We start from the raw sequence: 17426 nt of genomic DNA, 5'->3' as shown, positions 1-17426 counted from the left end.
CCCAGGATGGTTTGGGTTGGAAGGGACCAAAGATCCCATCCAGTGCCACCCAGGGACATCTTCCAGTGTCCCAGGCTGCTCCAGCCTGGCCTTGGGCACTGCCAGGGATCCAGGGGCAGCCACGGCTGCTCTGGGCACCCTGTGCCAGGGCTGCCCACCCTGCCAGGGAAGTAAAATGGAAAAAAAAAAAGCTTTTGCCTTGTAGATGACACAGAATCTCAACAAGCAGAAGGGACTTGATCCTGGGGTTCCAGCTACAAGAGGCATTCCACATCCTGTGAGAGGGATGGAAAACCAGCCTGACTCCCACCTTCCTCCTTTAAAAATGTTCAGTGAGTCTCCTGAATCAAGCCTTATTCACCTGATCTCTTAAACCTACAGTCAAATGTCAGGAGGCAACCCCATTCACAGCTGAATGTCAAACTCCTTAAACCAAGCACACAGAGTCACAGTTCATGCTGCTGAGGATGAAAAAACAGAAAAAACCCAATTCTTGCAGCTGGTCTTAGCCCAGTCCTGGGGAAGAGCCAGCTCATAATTTCACCACGGGGGCAAAAGGAAAGCATCACCTTCTCACAGCCTTACTCATTCCATTAAAGAAGATGTGCAAATAAAGCACATTAAAGGCTGGACTTGATGTTCTAAAGGTTGAACTCCATGATCTCAGAGGTCTTTTCCAACCTAAATGGTTCTGTAATTCGAAATGATTCTGTGGCTGCTGCCAGCTGGCAGGGAGGGAAGTGCAAAGCACAGTTTGGAGCCTTGACAGGAGAAGTTTCTCTCTTGGTCTGAAGAGAAGTTGCACTCTTGGGTCCCCCACACTGAGTTCCCTGGAAGCCAAAGGATGGTTGGGAGGTTGATCAAGCCTTGATTTCACATCCAGGCAGCTCAGCCTGACTTTCACGAGCAGAGCTCAAGTCTGAAATCAGTTCACCAGTAGCAGCAGGAAGAGCACAGCAGAGATGCTGCTGCTGAGTGAAAGGGGCAGGACATTTCTCAGGTGGCATGAATAATTCCCACACTATTAGTTTACATTCTCATACTGCACAGACTCTGCACAAATGGAGCCAGAGCCTCTGGGGAAGGGAGATAACATTTACAGCTTCCACACACTCTGGGAACAGGCACAGGATGGGGAGCTGGGCTCATCTCCACTCAAATAAATGAACACCAGTAGGCCCAGGACCTTTACTGGGAGTTTTAAAAACAGGTTTAACAGAAAATAGGAATGTGTTTTATCACATCAATACTTTCTCTAAAGATATCCAGGCTGCACTGGGTATTGTAGTTAAAAACATGAGGGGCAAAGAAAGCTGGAGGAACAGAAAGGAACAGTTACAAACCAGATCCTGCAATGGAGCAGCCCCACAAAGATGGAACAGTGCTCCAACAGATGGAGAATGTAAGCACTGACCCTCTAAAAAAAGGATAAAAATGGTGGTGAAAGCAATATTAAATACTCCCTCTTCTGCCCCCTGCATGATTCCAGTTGTGCTCAGATCCCTGGGAGCAGGAGAAGGGAATCCCATTGGTCCCGAGAGTGTGCCAGGTGCAGAACCCACTCCAAAACTGCTTTTACCTCAACCCCATTAGTGGTGCATCCTGAGGAAATCCCTGATCCCACCCAGCAAGAACGTGCCATGCACTCTGGGATGTCACATTTGGAGAGGAGGGAGAATTCCAAGTGGCAGAGCCATGGCAGAGCTCAGCAGGAGCCAGTTCCAGAGGCAAGATTCTGCTCTCAAATGACCCAGGACAAAACCACAGCAAGCAGAACCTTCCTAAGACACAAACCTGTGGGACCCCACCTTCCCCACCCTCCAAGGAGGGCAAAATCAGCCTTCCCAGGTGTTTTAAGTTACTTCAAGCTGAAGCTTCATTATGCTTTTATTAAACAACTAAAAAATCCCCTGAAGTAAGGAAACAACTCTCCAGGGTCACCTGTCCCCAAGTACATCTTTTGACACTCCTTTAGATTTGATTTATTACAACACCTTCAATAAAGTCCCAGCCTCCTCTTTTGCACAGCTGAATCTGTCTTTATGTAGCTCTCTGCAATCACTCAGTGGCCTTGGCAAATGTAAATAACTTGGCTCAGCTAAATGTTTCCAGAAGTCTTTTTTAAAAGAAAAACAACAGCAGCACACACTAGGATTGCCTTCCACATCCACAGATCAAAAATACATTTAGCATCACCATGTAAGACTTCCAAGATGGTCTAATCTTGCAAAGAAAAACACTTTTTTTTCATGTATCTGTATATAAAAATTCACCAAAGTGCTAGAAAAAAACAACCTAATTTTCAGAAATGTGCATTTGATGTGTGTTTTATCAGTTCTCAAACATCTGAAATGTTCCTGGAGGGCAGGGAGAGGAGCATCAGCACTCTGAAGTCTGAGGTTGCAGGTTGCAATTTAATGTGTAAATGAGTGCAGTGAGGTTGAGGGGGAAAGTGTGGGGAACAAAAAAAAAAAAAAGACACCTCAAAGACACCTCAAAATCTGGGATTTTTATAGACAAACTCATTACCTTGACCACTTCACCACCATCAACTTTCATCAGCTGCTTCAAGTTTTGGTGCAACAGGCTCGTGTTGGATCTCCACTTCAGCAGTCCCAAGAGATCAACTAGGAATAAAAAAAACCCAACAATTATCTCCTGTAGGCTCTTTCCCTTTCCTCACTCTCCACCACCACATGCAGGACAAAGTTTTATTTCCTCACTTCAGCCTTTTCCCCTGGACAACAAGGTATTTCTGGTACCCTCTGACACTGCAGAAAGCTGGGACAATCCTTCTGCCCCAACAGAACTCTGAAAGGCTTTCAGAAAAGCAGCCAGCTTTTGAAATATCAGCAGGAAAATCTAGGCCAAGGAAGCCTGCTCCCTGGGTTTTTGATTTGCCGTACACAACAGTTGTGTATTTAGAAAAAAAATGCCAGAATGAAATTAGTCAGCCACCAACACAGTCATATCTACAGGGCAGTGACTCTCCCAGCATTAATGGCTCCAGCTTCTCTGCTCTCGCTGCATAAACTGAAGAGAAAATAAAGCACAATGAAGCACAAAGAGCTGCAAACTCACTGAGGGTGGGGGAGAGCTGGGTGATGAATACCTGCCAGTGCCCACGCTGCACAGCCCAGATGATGCCAGGGGTCCCATCCCCAAACCCTGCAGCCTGAAGATGGAGTCACTCCAGCACTCCTGATCAATCAGGGAATGCAGGAGGCCAGCTCTCTCCATCTGTCATGGCAAAGATTCCTTCAGGGAACACTCCTGGGGAGGAGCTCCCAGTGGGGTCCCCCTGCAGAGCAGCAGCTCCCTGGGAAATACCAGCCCCAGACCCCAAACTCCTCCTGCCTCTGCCAGAGCAGCCTCAGGGGAAAGCTCTAACCCAGGAAAAACCAGTTTTCAGCATAAAACAGAACTCCCAGCAACTCCTGCTCAGGAGAAGCTTCAATAACAAACTGAGCATGATGATCTCAAAGGTCTTCTCCAACCTCAATGATTTCATGGCTAATTTAAAGACTCACTACCTTCAGTTCAGCCCCTGGCCCACCTCCCCATGTAATTCATATTGTGTGAATTCTGCCCAAAATCACTCAAAGCAGGCACTTCCAACAAATACCCCCTCACCTCTTTGTTATTCAGGCTTTCAAAGCAACCAACACAGCATTTACCAAGGCATGAATCTGCAGAGTTTATTCTGGAAATTATCTGCTGAGACTGAAAGCAGCTGCTTGGCTTTTCTCAAAAACCTTTCATTTTAAGTAATAAATGAAATTACTTCTAGTGGAAAGCACTACAGTGCTCCTTGGAAAGAGTCCCCTCTGAGCAGCACTCAAACCAAGCCTTCTCATCATCTCTTTGTGAGGAGAAATCAAGAGAGTTTTACTACATTAAAGCTTTGAAAGAGTTGAATCCAAGTCCTCCATTCTTTTTAATACATCCTACAAGAAGTCTATAGCCTGAACCCAAAGTCTTAGAAACTCAGTATTAATAAAAAAAAAAAAAAAATTGCTTCTGGAAGCAAAGCAAAGATGCCTCCATGAGTTATCCAAAGTGTTTCATGGATATATTTATATCAGCTTTCCACCCCTGAATTTGGCTGCAGTCTGACTTCTAACAAGGCATCAGCTTGACAGAAGAAATGATGTGAACAAAAGCCAGCCCACAGACGAGCTCTGAACAGCATCATGGATTGCCCCAAGAAAACAAACCCACGTGGACTGGCAGCGTGATGGCACAGCAAATGCTAAATGAATATACATTTGTGAGCACAAAATGTCAGTGCAGGCCAGCTGAAAGGGAAAAATAACTCACAGGGTATGGAAAAACAGGCACTGGCTTGTAATGCAAGCATTAATTAAGCCCAGCAAAGCAGCAGTCAGGCACTAATCCCACTCTTTTCACAGGGGGCTGTGTGTAAAATAATGCAGAAAAGGGATGTAAAACAGTATTTTAGCCTACAGAAAACAGGAATGATGGAGTAAGCCTAGGTCAATGAAATTTGAGGTTAGAAACATCAGGAGGAAGAGAGAATGAGGTTGCCCAGAGCAGCTGTGGCTGCCCCTGGATCCCTGGCAGTGCCCAAGGCCAGGCTGGACACTGGGGCTGGAGCACCTGGGACAGGGGAAGGTGTCCCTGCCATGGCAGGGGTGGCACTGGATGACCATTAAGGTCACTTCCAACCCAAACCTGTCTGGGATTCTGTGATTTCCCACTGCAAAAGGTTTAAACAAACACCCAGACTGCAAAGTCCCCAGCAGCAACTTGGCTTTATTAATGTGATTTATCATTCTGTGGACTGCACATGAACAATGTTCTTTTACAGGGTATTTAACAAGTGGAAGGAACCACCCCAAGTTCCTGCCTATCTGCTTTCCTTAAAGATTCCTGGATCTATGCAAAAGCTTCCCCTATAGAAACACCCAAACTTTTCCCAAAGCCCAGCCACGGAATTCAGTCAGATAACATTTCCCCTCTAACTAAATTCCCATCTGTTCTTTGAAATTCTCTGCCTTCTTGACTTGAACATTTGATTTTCCAGTCTGTGTCATTTTAATTTTAATTCTTTGCTTACATTTTCACTTTTTATGCCACTATAGCACTTCAATTTGTCCTGTGTGTGTGTTGGAGTTTTTTTTAATTATCAACTGTGCTAGGCCAAATCCCTCCCAAGAGCTCTTCAAACTCCTGGTCTCCCCAATTCCTCCAAGTCCTGACTCCAGTGAAGGAACAGCCACTGCTATCCAGAAATTCCAGTCCTTCAGGCAGAAGAGAGAACAGAAATTCTTGGAATAAGCTTTTGAGGTGCCCTGGATGCTTCCAACAGCAAATCCACAGGGACAGCACAGCCAGCTCTGCCCACTGATAACTGAACATTTTCCCAGCAAGCCATTAATGAATTTTCAGTTCTGTTCCCATGACCCTGATAAATAAAAGGACATCCTGGAAGTCTGGGAAGAGGCACCAGGAGCATTTACTTCCACAGGCACTGAGAGTTTCTTCTCCTCCTCTTTGTCTTATGTCATCACTCTTCCTCAAAATGAACTGCAAAATCCAGGAGAAGGCCAGGGAATGTCCTGCTTTAATAAATTCTGCTCCAATCACTAAAAACTGGTCAAGTGTTAAACTGAGTAGACACCTCACACCATCACTCTCTCTCAAAGTCTCAGCAGTGGCCAAGTTGCTTATTTTGAAGCCTTTTCCATGCTAAGGACATCGATTACTGATGGAAAAGCAACATTAAAAACTCACAGTTCACAGAGAATGGAAGGCAAGGGAGTGTTCAAAGAGCTCAGGCACAAAAAAGTCTCTGCACCAAACCACACAGAAAAAGGCAGATGACTTATTCACATACTTTCAGAATTACTAAAAATAGGTCTTAAGGCCAGTTCTAAGATAGTTATGGAGGGTGAAGAAAGAACTATTACAGGTAAACAAAAGGAGAAAAATCTCCTTTGGCCCAACACTTTTGTGAGGATAATACTGGATTTTTATTTTCTTGTTTTTAAGAAAGTTAAAGGAAGAATATTAACCAAGCATTTCACAAAACTTCAAATCAGCTTCAGAAATCACCATCTGAAAATCACTGCCAACTTTTAGATGAAAACTGATACTTGAAGCAGGAATTTAATGATGATTTTTTTGTTTGTTTCTTTTCTGCTCAATGAGACATGGTGATCTTGCTTAATAATGTCACAGTACTTTGAAGAGAGAGAAAAGACTCTGGCAACTCCAAGGAAAAGTTTCCCAGACAACATAATTAACAGCAGCATTAAATAAAGATCAAGCCTTCAAAGCAAACAATATGTAAATCAAGCACCAAACAATGCTCAGGCTTATTTTAATAGCAGTTCTGTGAAAGCCACATCAATATATTGATCACTGGGAAATACTTTTAACTACTAACGAGCACTAGGGAAGGCTGAAGGGAAAAACAGCACTGATTTTCCAACCAAAAGCAGTTCAGTTCCAGATGTTGCATCCTGCTCTCCAAGCCCCAGCCCCACCGTGCTGCTGCTGAGCTCTGAGCCCATCCTTGCTGGGAAATCCTACAAGCACATCCCAGTTTTTCAGCTGAACACCCTGCCAGGCTCCGAGGCTGCCAGACTGCAGTGGATCTGATGTGCTCTGCATGAGAAACACCCGGGATGAGCTGGGGGATGCCAAGGAAAACACAGCAGCCAAGCTGGACCCACAGGGAGCAGGGACATCCCCGTGGACACAGGGGACTCTGCATGTGGCAGTGTCATCCTGGTCCCCACCCAGCTCCCCACAGCCCTTCCTGAGTCACAGCAGTGACTCAGTCCCCATGGAATGACCCTCCCACACTCCCCACTCAGTGCTGGTGCAGCCAGGAGAACAAGGGATCGCTCCATGGCAACCGAGCCCGGAATCACACGGAGGGCACGGGCTGAAAAAGGCAAAGATTCCCTTTGGTGGCTGCCACCAGCTTCCCACAGCCTCGGGATGCACTCAGCCAGCTGACAAACAGGACAAATGCACGGAATGCACGGTGGGAAAGGAACACACGAAGCCAAGGCCACTCCTGGGAAGGTGTGGGAACGTGAGGGTGACCTCCAGGTAACACAGCCTCCCCAACTCCCCTTCTGCACTCAGGAGAGAACATCAGAGCTGCCCTCAGCCCTGAGACATGGATATTGCACCTTGGAATAACAAACCAGCACGTTTGGGAGCAGAGCCCTGGTATTACCTACTCTTGGGAGCAAACTCACCCCCTTAGTGCTATTTTTCAAAGAAAAGTGAAATGCCACAGAGCCTGTTTAGTGCATTTCAGGGGAAGAGCCTCAACTATGTGGGAAACAACATCCCTGGTTCCACTTCACTTGGATTCTTCTGTTTTTTTCAGAGACATCAACTGCTCTGGAGCAAAAGAAAAAAGCTTGGATGGTTCACACACTCACCCACACAATCCAATCCAGCAAACAGCCACACGGAATGGGGATGGAGGAGGCAGCGGAGTCAGCACACAGATCCCAGCCTGCTGCAGCTCCAGCAGCTCTGGGCACTCACCGTTCTGGGTAAGTTTTGTTGAGCAGACCAGGGTGGAAATCTGGAAGGAGTCTTTGCTGATGGTGCAGCTCCCAAGGTTCTGCATGCTCTTGCCTGTTGCTGAGTGTCCCTTCTCCTCCAGCTCAATTTTTGTGGATGGCAGACTGAGATAGGTGGAGGCATCCTCCAGCTTCTTGGCCTCTGCCTACAGGGATGTTTGAAACACAGCAGGAGAAAATATCCCATCAAAACCTCGGCAATAAGAAAATTTTAACCTTTATACTGGATTTTCTTAGGTTTGGAGCTACCAAATGCATCTTTAGCAGTATTAATTTAGCACTAATCTGGCTACATTAGAGCCAAAATGGGATTATTTAAAAGGCCACAGAATTCACTCTTCCCAACCCACAAAAAACTCAACAACAGATCCTGCTGAAATTACAACATATTAAAGGTTTGACACTCAATCTCCCATATAAACCAACTGCTCAGGACTTGCTGCTTAGTTTGATTTAACAGCAGAGTTCAAAACACATTTTCCAGTGTAAGTCTGGAACAGAATTCCCCAGAAGTCAGTCAGTGGAGCTTCCCTGCTGGGAAGTTTAATTCTACCTTGTAAACTATAAGGTCATGCTCTCCATCCCTTAGAGTTGTCCCATCATATCTCATGAGCTTCACAAATGCCAGAGCAAATATTTTCTCAGATTTGTCTTTGGCTGTTAAAAAAAATAAAATAAAATATCACCACATAATTATTTCTACAGTCAGGACACCTAAATCTCACAAACATGGACAACCTGACAGTGAGTGACCACTGCAAAGATTCTCATGTAAATTAAGTGCACAAAAAAACTGGGGAAGTTTTCTAAAGGCAAGACAGAACAAAAAAAAAAAAAAGCAAATGAATACATCAACAGTAACCAGATGCTTCTTATTTCCATATTCTGTCTGTTCTTTTTGGAAAGCTTTATAAAGGCAAATTTTAAAAACAAAACAGAAATGTGATGCATTGAGAAAGCCCAGGTTTTTATAAGAATGGCAGTGTTTGGGAGCTGGAATAAAGATTAAACACCAGCACTGAGGATCTCATCAGAGCACAGAGCCCTGAGGACAGACATTTGGAGGGGGAACATTAGAAGCAAAACAAAAACTGGATCCATAAATGCAGATGAAGTGCCTCAGCTTTTTGAAAGCTGACCCATTCTGCAGCCAACAGGAACTAAAAAATGCATCCAGCTTCTTCTTGGTCCAATATGCTGGCAAAAGTTTAAAACAACAAAGCAACAGATGAAGGAGAGATCACAAAGGAAGCTGAGAAGTAAAGCCAGAAGGAAAGTGTCATCACCTTGAGAGAGCCCAAGGAGCCTGGGAGAAAGCCCTGAGAGGGGCCCTTGTTAATATTTAGGAGTGACCTCTTCTAAATATTTAGGCTGTGGCCAACCTAAATATTTGAGTCATCATAAGAACATTTCTGACTCTAATAATTTAGTAGCACACAGTCAAAATTCTGATAATAATGACAATGACTTTTAGAACATTGTTTTCCTTAAAAAGTATCATTGTCTAGATTATTTCATTAATTTTCTTAATCCCAAAGTCTTCAATTACTGATGCTAAGCCAACTGTAAACTTTCACATTCCCATTTGCTGAATATCTTTATTACTCCCTACCTCTAAGATACAGAATACCACAACTCCCTGAGTTAAAAGCCTTACACCATTAGTAAATGGAGTACATTTAGTAAATGTACTGGTAAAAAATTCCATTTATTCTCTTTGGGGAAAATAACTGGGCAAGGAAGGAAAAACTCAATGAGGGTAGGTAAGAGTGAGGAAGATGTAATGGGAAAAAGGAGCTGGATATGACAAACTGTCACAAATTTAATCCTGCACTAAAAGCAACACAGCAAGAATCAGGTCTGGACTGGGAGAGTGGGAATGGCATCCCTGCTCCAGGATTCCCAAGGATGATGCCTTGTGCAGGCTGCCCTAGAACAGAGGCTGGACAGAGCTACAGAATAAAGCAGGGATTTACTCAAAGGATCTCCTCCAGGGATCCCCCTTGGGCAGCACCAGAGCCCAGCCAGGGCTGCCCCCAGGATGAACCCAAATGGTCCCAAAATGCACGAGCGCTGCCGGGGTCTCTCCCTGGGCTCAGCTCTGCTCCATGTGCACATTGCAGTTCAGTGTCCAATCCCACTGCAGCCCCTGCAGTCCCACCCTGCTTGTTTTTCTCTCTGCAGCCCACGGGCTTTGTGCTCCTGGGCTGAGATTGGGATCATTTGTCCTTGGTGCCCAGCTGGAGCAGGAATTGTTTTGTCTCCCTGCTCTGTGCAGAGCTCACCATCCCCTGCTGTGAAGAGCCCACACACTAATGCAGCCCAGATTGTGGAAAATAGAAAAGCTAAAGCTGAGGCAGCAAGGAGAGGCTGAGTTACTCACAGTCCTGGGAGGATCTGTGGCGGAAGGTGAACCTCAGGTGGCTGCGGTTCACGTCCTCGATGGGGATCGCAACCTGGCACCAGGGACAGGAGAAGGAAATGGTCAGGGCAGCAGCTTCAGCCTCCCCCAACCCCATCCAGCACCATCCAGACATCTTCCAGCACTTCCAAATGACCAGTGAGTGACAATCCCAGCAGCACATCCATCCTCAGCAGCCCCTTTCTGTCTACAGGCACGACAAGGCACCTTTGGAGTGACAATTCCGGAGTAGCTGCAAGGCCCTTGTGAGCACGCAGACTCTGCTCACAGACAGACTGAAAGGATTTCGGATTTGCAATCTCCAAACGTGGCAGTGGAAAGGTTATTACCCCAGCAAAATGAGCAGGCTTAAAGCACAATCAGCTCCCCAAACAGTGAGGAATCCAACACTATGGCAAATGGGTTTTAGCCTTAATATCCTGCTCTCCTCTAGGTCAGCTTCATGGAAAGAGAGCAAACCATTCCTGAAGAGGTGCTGGAGTTTCCCCACACCAGTCATCCTGAGCAATGGCTGAAATAAAATTCAATATGCAATAAAAGTCAAAGCCTTTCTTGGCTGAGCTATTCCTTGCCCTGCTGAATACAGGCACTGAATTTTCCCACTTTTGTTTCCCACTGGAAGCTGTATTAATGGCACATTAACACCCAGAGAAGTTATTTTAACAGTTTAAATACCTTTACAGTCTCAAACCAGCGAGGCTGCTTTACTTGGTAATAGATCACTGACTTGTACTCCGAGATGGCTTCATCACCAGCACCAGGAAAAATAACACTCTGCAAAAACAAACAGAAGGGAAGTGTTTATGGCACTTAAACTCCACTTTTTCAGTCAAACAAACAAAAAATAAATCAGTGAAGTAGGTCAGAAGAAGAGAGAATGCTCCTCATTAAACTGGTATCAAAATGCATGCATTGATAAGGAAAGATGTATTTAATGATGACAAAAGTTTGGTTGAAAATAGAACCTGGGACCTTAAGCTGACAAATACAGCTGTTGAAAAGGCTTAACATGATATGTATCAAAATCAAAAAGCCCCCAGACATTAAATACTTTAATACCTCTAATCTCTTGCCATCTTCATCATAAACAGACACTGTGACTTCCACATTCTTTGCTGTGGTTTTACTGCCTTTGTCAAAATCTCCCTGCACCAAGGTGACGTAGATGTCATTTCGAACATCTCCTACGAGGGAGAGCAGAGCACAAAATAACCCACAATTCTCACAGTAAACTCAAGAATCTGGGAAACCAAGGACACACAGAAACAATGGCAGAACATTTCAAACACCACATTTCCATTTATTTTATTTTTAAACAACTTCTTTAGGTATTCACTTGAAAGGAGAAGTTTCAACACATTTATCCCATACAAAGGTGTTTTGCAATTTGAAATATTTTAACAGCCTACAAAAGGTCTCTAATTTGTTACAGCAGGAAGAGGTTTGATGTTTTTGCTGGCCTGGGGGTTGCAGGGGAGTGTTGTATTTAGATTTATGACTAAAAATGCTCCTCAGCTCCACCCCAATTCAACTGAAATTTTGATAATGAGCTGGGGAAACAAAGGATTTCCAATAATTTTATGAGGCAGCACAGGATGCAAACAAGGTGCTGAGGCACTCACACTTGTGAAGAGACTGTAAAACATCTGACAGACCTCTGTCAGCAGCCACAGGGAGACCTGGAACTGGGATGGGCTCTGGACACATCTCATGGATGCCCCAGAGCCCAGCAATCTGCAGAGGACACTGCAGGCTCTGCTCATGGCAGTTTTTATTTTGAGAAGTACCACGTTTCTGGGTTGGTTTTCATGGCTTTTGGCTTGCTTGGGGTTTTTTTGGTTTTTGTTTGGTTTTTGGGGGGTTTTTTGGTTTTTTTTGGGGGTTTTTTTTTTTTTTTTTTTGTTTTTTTTTTTGTTTGTTTGGTGGTGGGGGTTTTTTGTGGTTTTTTTGGTTGGTTTTTGGGGGGTTTTTTGGTTTTTTTTGGGGGTTTTTTTTTTTTTTTTTTTGTTTTTTTTTTTGTTTGTTTGGTGGTGGGGGTTTTTTGTGGTTTTTTTGGTTGGTTTTTGGGGGGTTTTTTGGACATCTCATGGATGCCCCAGAGCCCAGCAATCTGCAGAGGACACTGCAGGCTCTGCTCATGGCAGTTTTTATTTTGAGAAGTACCACGTTTCTGGGTTGGTTTTCATGGCTTTTGGCTTGCTTGGGGTTTTTTTGGTTTTTGTTTGGTTTTTGGGGGGTTTTTTTGTGTGTTTGGGTTTTTTGTTTGGGTTTTTTTTTGTTTTTTTGGGGTTTTTTTTTGTTTTTTTGGGGGGTGTTTTTGTTTGTTTGGCTTTTTTGTTGTTTTTTTGTTTGTTTGTTTGTTTGGCTTTTTTTGTTTGTTTGTTTGGCTTTTTTGTTTGTTTTTTGTTTGGCTTTGTTTTTTTTTTGTTTGGCTTTTTTTGTTGGTTTTTCTTGGGTTGTTTTTTTTATGTTTTTTTGGGTTTTTTTTTTGTTTTGTTTTGTTTTTTGTAAACACCTGAACTGAACATGCACAGAATACATGTATTTTTAAAAAATCATGTGGTTCTCTTTCAAATGCATTCTCCAGATCTGGTACAAACCCTAAGAGAGCTGCTATCTCTAAATCAAGCCTGTGCCTCAAAAATCTGCTTTGGATTCAGCACAGGAGAGAAGCTTTACATATGCCCTTGTTGTGGGGATAATACAAAGTGTGTACTTTGTGTACATTCCTTTCAACTGGGAAAAAAAGGCAGAATTTCCACTCTCACTGGGATTTCCTCTCTTCTTGATGGAGGTGGGAGCTTTATTGATGCAGGTATTACCAAAGCATTTTACTTTTATTTTAATGAGACAACATCATTTGATTTTTTTTTTTTTGCATACCATACCTCAAATTCATCTTTAATTATTTTTTCCTCCAAAACCTCCCATGCCTACAGACATTTAATGCAGGTTAAAATATAACAAAGCAGCATTAATTAAGTGCCTTACCAGGCATGATAATCTCAGGAAAGCCCATTTTCCGAGCCACTGCTGTTGACCTGTCCACTAAGTGTGGAAACTCTTTCCTAATCTGATGGATATCTCCTGGAAGAAGTTTCAAAGTCACCCACAGACCTGTTGTGTAAAAAACCACAATTATGAAACTGCTGGGATTTATTCCTACTTACTAAAGATTTCTTTCTGGAACTTGAAAAATCTAAAAACATTAAAATCATTAGGTACATTAAGATAACTGATCTTCCTTTACTAAAAAAAAAAATAGAAAATATTTTCAAGCACTCAAGAGATCTCATCACTTCACACAAAAATATGAGTACAGCACACAGAATTATTTCTGATTATGTTCCATGTTCTTTGCAATGAGATGTTTATCTTCCATAGGGAAAAAAGAGAAGGAGCAAGGATGATTGGCATGGAAAGACCCCAGGATTCCAAGCAAGCAATACCAGCAGATCCAAACTTATTGATCACCACCCCATAAGCTGTTTTTACTGCTCTGAGCACAAAATCTACAGCATCAGCTTCATACAGCTGATGTTTTTCTGCTCAGTAGCAGAAGAAGCCACTAAAAAGCTGCTGCTTGCCAACTAACATCAGGCACATTTGTTACAGGAAAAAGGAAGATGCCAAAGTGGAAAAAAACCCGTAAAAATAAAAAAGGAACCCAACCCAAAGAAGCCTCCACTTGGTGAAGTGGCTGGCAATCAAGTTTAAGCACAAAATAATCACAGCAGCAATTTGCAGAAGAAAATCCTAAAATTAAAAGCTATGAAAAACACCCCAAAAATATTCATTCACGAAATAAATTGTGGGTTACCCTGTTAGAGAATTAACTGTACATTCATTTTGTGTACACTTGGCAGCTTGTCTTTTCCATGGTATCTCTGTAAGAGTTTCTGGGCTGATTTGTTGCCAGGGATGGTTCTGACAGCTGCAATTTCACTGAGCTGCAACTGTACCTGCACTGACTGGCTAAGGAACAACTCCCAGTCCTTTTTCTGTCTGCTTGGGCACTCTTTTTTAGGGAAAGAATCTGGAATGAATCAAAGACACTGAAATGTTTCCTCCTGTGGGATACACACTGGCCAGAGGTGAAAAACAAGGAGGGGAAGCAGATGAAACTTTTCCTCATTAGCTAAAGGAGAATCTAAACAAAGTTTATATAAAATTTTGTTTGCTATTAAATAGCAAAAATCAGGGAAAAGTATGCAGTTTTCCTGGTCAGATGTGGAGTGATACAGATATTCACAGAGTGTTTGGTGGAAACTCTGTATGAATCAGCATAACTCCACATTAATCCAGAATTCCAGAAAATATTGAAAGCATCAGAGGAATAACTGGGCACAGACACATGATGATCATGGCATCACACACAAAAATAAATCAACCCAGAGCAGTGGCCTAGAGAAGGTAGCAGGGAAGGTTTCAGAGGGGTTGCCTGGCTCTGGCTCCCTCCTCACCTCCTGTGAGCTCAGATCTCCCGGGGAAGGAGCAAAATGCTCCAAGTGCAGCTGCAGAGAGCAAAAATATGGGAAAGGAAGAGAAGGGAGGGAACATCCCTTCCTCCAGCACGGAGAGGTAAAATCCCACAGCTCAAGGGCACAAGAGGCGAGTCCTTGAGCCAGCACCTCCAGCAGAGGATCTGCCATGGGATGGGTGGGGCTGGAAGGGACCTCTGGAGATCATCCAGTCCTGCCAAGGGGAGCAGGTGACACAGGAACGTGTTCAGGTGGGTTGGGAATGTCTGCACAAAGGGAAACTCCACATCCTCCCTGGGCAGCTGTTCCAGAGCTCTGCCACCCTTCATGGAAAGAAATTCTTCCTCATGGTGAGGTGGAACTTGCTGTGTTTTAGTTTATGGCCACTGCTCCTCATCCTGTCGTGGGGAACCACTGGAAAGAGCCTAGCCCCATGCCCTGGCACCCTCTGGATGTATTTATATGGAATAATGAGATTCCCTCTCAGTCTCCTCCTCCCCAGAGTATCCAGGCCCAGCTCCTTCAGCCTCTGCTCAGAGCTGAACATCAGAGATGTTCAGACCCTTGATCATCTTGGTGGCCTCCCCTGGACCCTTCTCCAGCAGAAATATAAAGACACCCGAGAGCTGAACAATGCTACAACATGCAGAGTCCACACTGGGCAGGGCAAAAATTATGGGGAAGGGGGAAGAGCAGGCTGAGCCCTGAGGAGTGAGGAAGGGAGGAACAAAACTGTACGAACAACTTTTTGATCCCAAAATCAAAACCACCATGACACGAAGCAAATCGAGGTGCACAGGAAGAGCAGTACCTACCCTGACCCTTGTGGTTGACTTCTTTAGCAGCAATCACTTTGTTTATAACAGTCTGCAGGAAATCATTCTCCCCTGCCACCCTGGGTGAAAAACGGGATGATATGTTCAGCTGCTTGTGTCGAATGGCGTCATCCAACGCTAGCCTGGAGGATGCACATGACGACCAACACCAGGAGACAAAGGGGCACAGAAAACCAGAAGTCACAGTGACAAGGGAACACAAAAGATCGTATCATAGTTGTGACAAAGAGTATTTATTAGTCAACGCAGGACAAAGGACAGGAAAGGTAACAAGAAAGACAGAGGGAGATCATTAATCAGAAGAACGCTGATCTGCCACAGAGAGTCCAGCACACCTGTGAGGGCTCTGCTCCCTCAGGGACAGGGACAGTCCTCAGGGAGCAGGGGGAGTCCCCAGTTACGCAGTGAAAACCCACACAGGCAGTTCTCTTTTGTATAAATATTGAGGTATAGATATATTCATAGCAGACTGGCCCTGCAACACCTCCAGGGTCACCTCTGTCATTCCACAGGTGGAGTGCCCGAAGGAAAAGCTCCCATCAATCTCACAGGGAAAAGGAGGAGAAGAGCAGACAACCCAAACTCGGTGAACAAATGAGAAGATGGGGACAATAAATAAACAGCAGCATTAGGTGGCACTGAAGTAAATCTTGCCAGGTGCTTTTGACAGCCATTGTGCTGGTGGCCAGTGAGTGAATACAAACAAAGATATGAAAACAGAATTGCATGTGGTACAACAGAAACAAAGCACGGGATGAGGAGAAAAATGTGCCTCATATACACAGCCCAAGTGTAATGTTGGAAATGACAACACCCTGCGTTTCATTTCTACCTTATTCATGTCCTTTGGGATAGACTTTTTCAGGAGAATGTTCTCATTTATTACAGGGGAAAAAGAAAAATCACATTGTGCATCTTTTTAAAGCTCTGTGTATATGTAACAGGGAAAATGAATCAGTGCTAATGGAGCAGAAAACTGGATGTTCCATTAGCACCCCCTCTGAAAGGTTCATTTTCATTACATACTTCCACACTGGCTAAAAAACAACTTTGCTGTTGTTTACCACACAAGAAATGTATCCTTCTCTTCCCCAAACCCCATTTTCCTTGAAAAATGGAATTGCACTTCGATTTTGTCATTATCCTGTCAGGACATCACACCTGGCAGTCCTCTCACCAGCCCTTCACCTTCAAACCACAAGGGCTCCCTGAATGATGCCTCTTTCTCAAAACAAAGTTAATTTATGATTTTATTACATCAAGCTTTTTAAAAAAATATTATTAAAAGCCCATCTGAATACCCATTAGTGTATTAATCAAGGAATTTAGCTCCCCTAACTATGTTTTGCCTCTTGGAACAGATGGCAGTCCAACATATTCCACAATGGGAGAACTAAGCATCCATGTAAATTTATTATTTATTTATTTACTTTATGTAAATTTATTTGCTTATCCCTTCTACCCTTCGTCACTTCATGGAAGTAAAAACTTGGGATTTATGGATGGATCAAGATCTCTGTTGATCTCAGCAGTGAACTTACTGTAAGAATTTCACCTCTTACACATACTCCCCCTGATATCTTGAAACAAAAAGAAAACAAGGCTGTAGAACTGGGAATACATACTCTAAACTCCAAAAACCCTAAAGTTTCTGGAGATATCACTGCTGCAGCTAATGGCAAATTATCTGGGAAGATATATTAACAATATTACTCAGGAGAAAATATCCCAGGGAAAGAAATTAACTTAAAATATTAGCTTTTTTTTAAAATCAAAATTAAAATCTTGGTTTTTTCACTCCTGCTTGTTCTTGCAACTGCTCCCTACTTACGGCTGGAAGGGGATGAAGTGCTGCTTGTCCTCATCATCAACCTTCCCGTTAATGATGTCAGTAACATCCATCACTGCAAAGACAAACCAAGGGCACTGAGTGAACTCAGCAACGTGGGAAGAGGGAACCCCCCAGGGAACTGAAGCCACAGTGACTCAGAAGAGGGGTGGAATTCCCAACTGTGGAATTTCAGAATTGTCTATGGAATAACACAGAGCAAACGAGCTTTGGAATCTCAGCTGCACAAACCCTGGGGGGTACAGGATACAGCAACCAGTCTGA

General features: G+C 43.8%; 1 protein-coding gene across 2 annotated transcripts in view; it reads right to left on the bottom strand.

Annotated features, from left to right (window-relative positions):
• DOCK1 (dedicator of cytokinesis 1) overlaps positions 1 to 17426 on the bottom strand; it is a 265150-nt gene that overhangs the window by 208872 nt on the left and 38852 nt on the right. The window contains exons 11-19 of one of the 2 annotated variants that reach the window (XM_039731351.1): positions 17145 to 17217; positions 15293 to 15435; positions 12988 to 13113; positions 11056 to 11180; positions 10672 to 10770; positions 9958 to 10030; positions 8128 to 8231; positions 7537 to 7720; positions 2530 to 2627 (exon numbers count right to left, since the gene is read on the bottom strand). In XM_039731351.1, coding sequence (XP_039587285.1) covers positions 2530 to 2627; positions 7537 to 7720; positions 8128 to 8231; positions 9958 to 10030; positions 10672 to 10770; positions 11056 to 11180; positions 12988 to 13113; positions 15293 to 15435; positions 17145 to 17217 — 1025 coding nt within the window. The remainder of the gene's footprint in view (positions 1 to 2529; positions 2628 to 7536; positions 7721 to 8127; positions 8232 to 9957; positions 10031 to 10671; positions 10771 to 11055; positions 11181 to 12987; positions 13114 to 15292; positions 15436 to 17144; positions 17218 to 17426) is intronic. The other variant, XM_039731353.1, reaches the window with a different exon arrangement.

Source organism: Passer montanus, unplaced genomic scaffold, assembly GCF_014805655.1.
Source record: "Passer montanus isolate IOZ18808 unplaced genomic scaffold, ASM1480565v1 scaffold77, whole genome shotgun sequence".
NCBI classification, from domain to species: domain Eukaryota; kingdom Metazoa; phylum Chordata; class Aves; order Passeriformes; family Passeridae; genus Passer; species Passer montanus.
The sequence above is the reverse complement of the archived record's forward strand: the minus strand, read 5'-3'. Positions and strand labels throughout refer to the sequence as shown.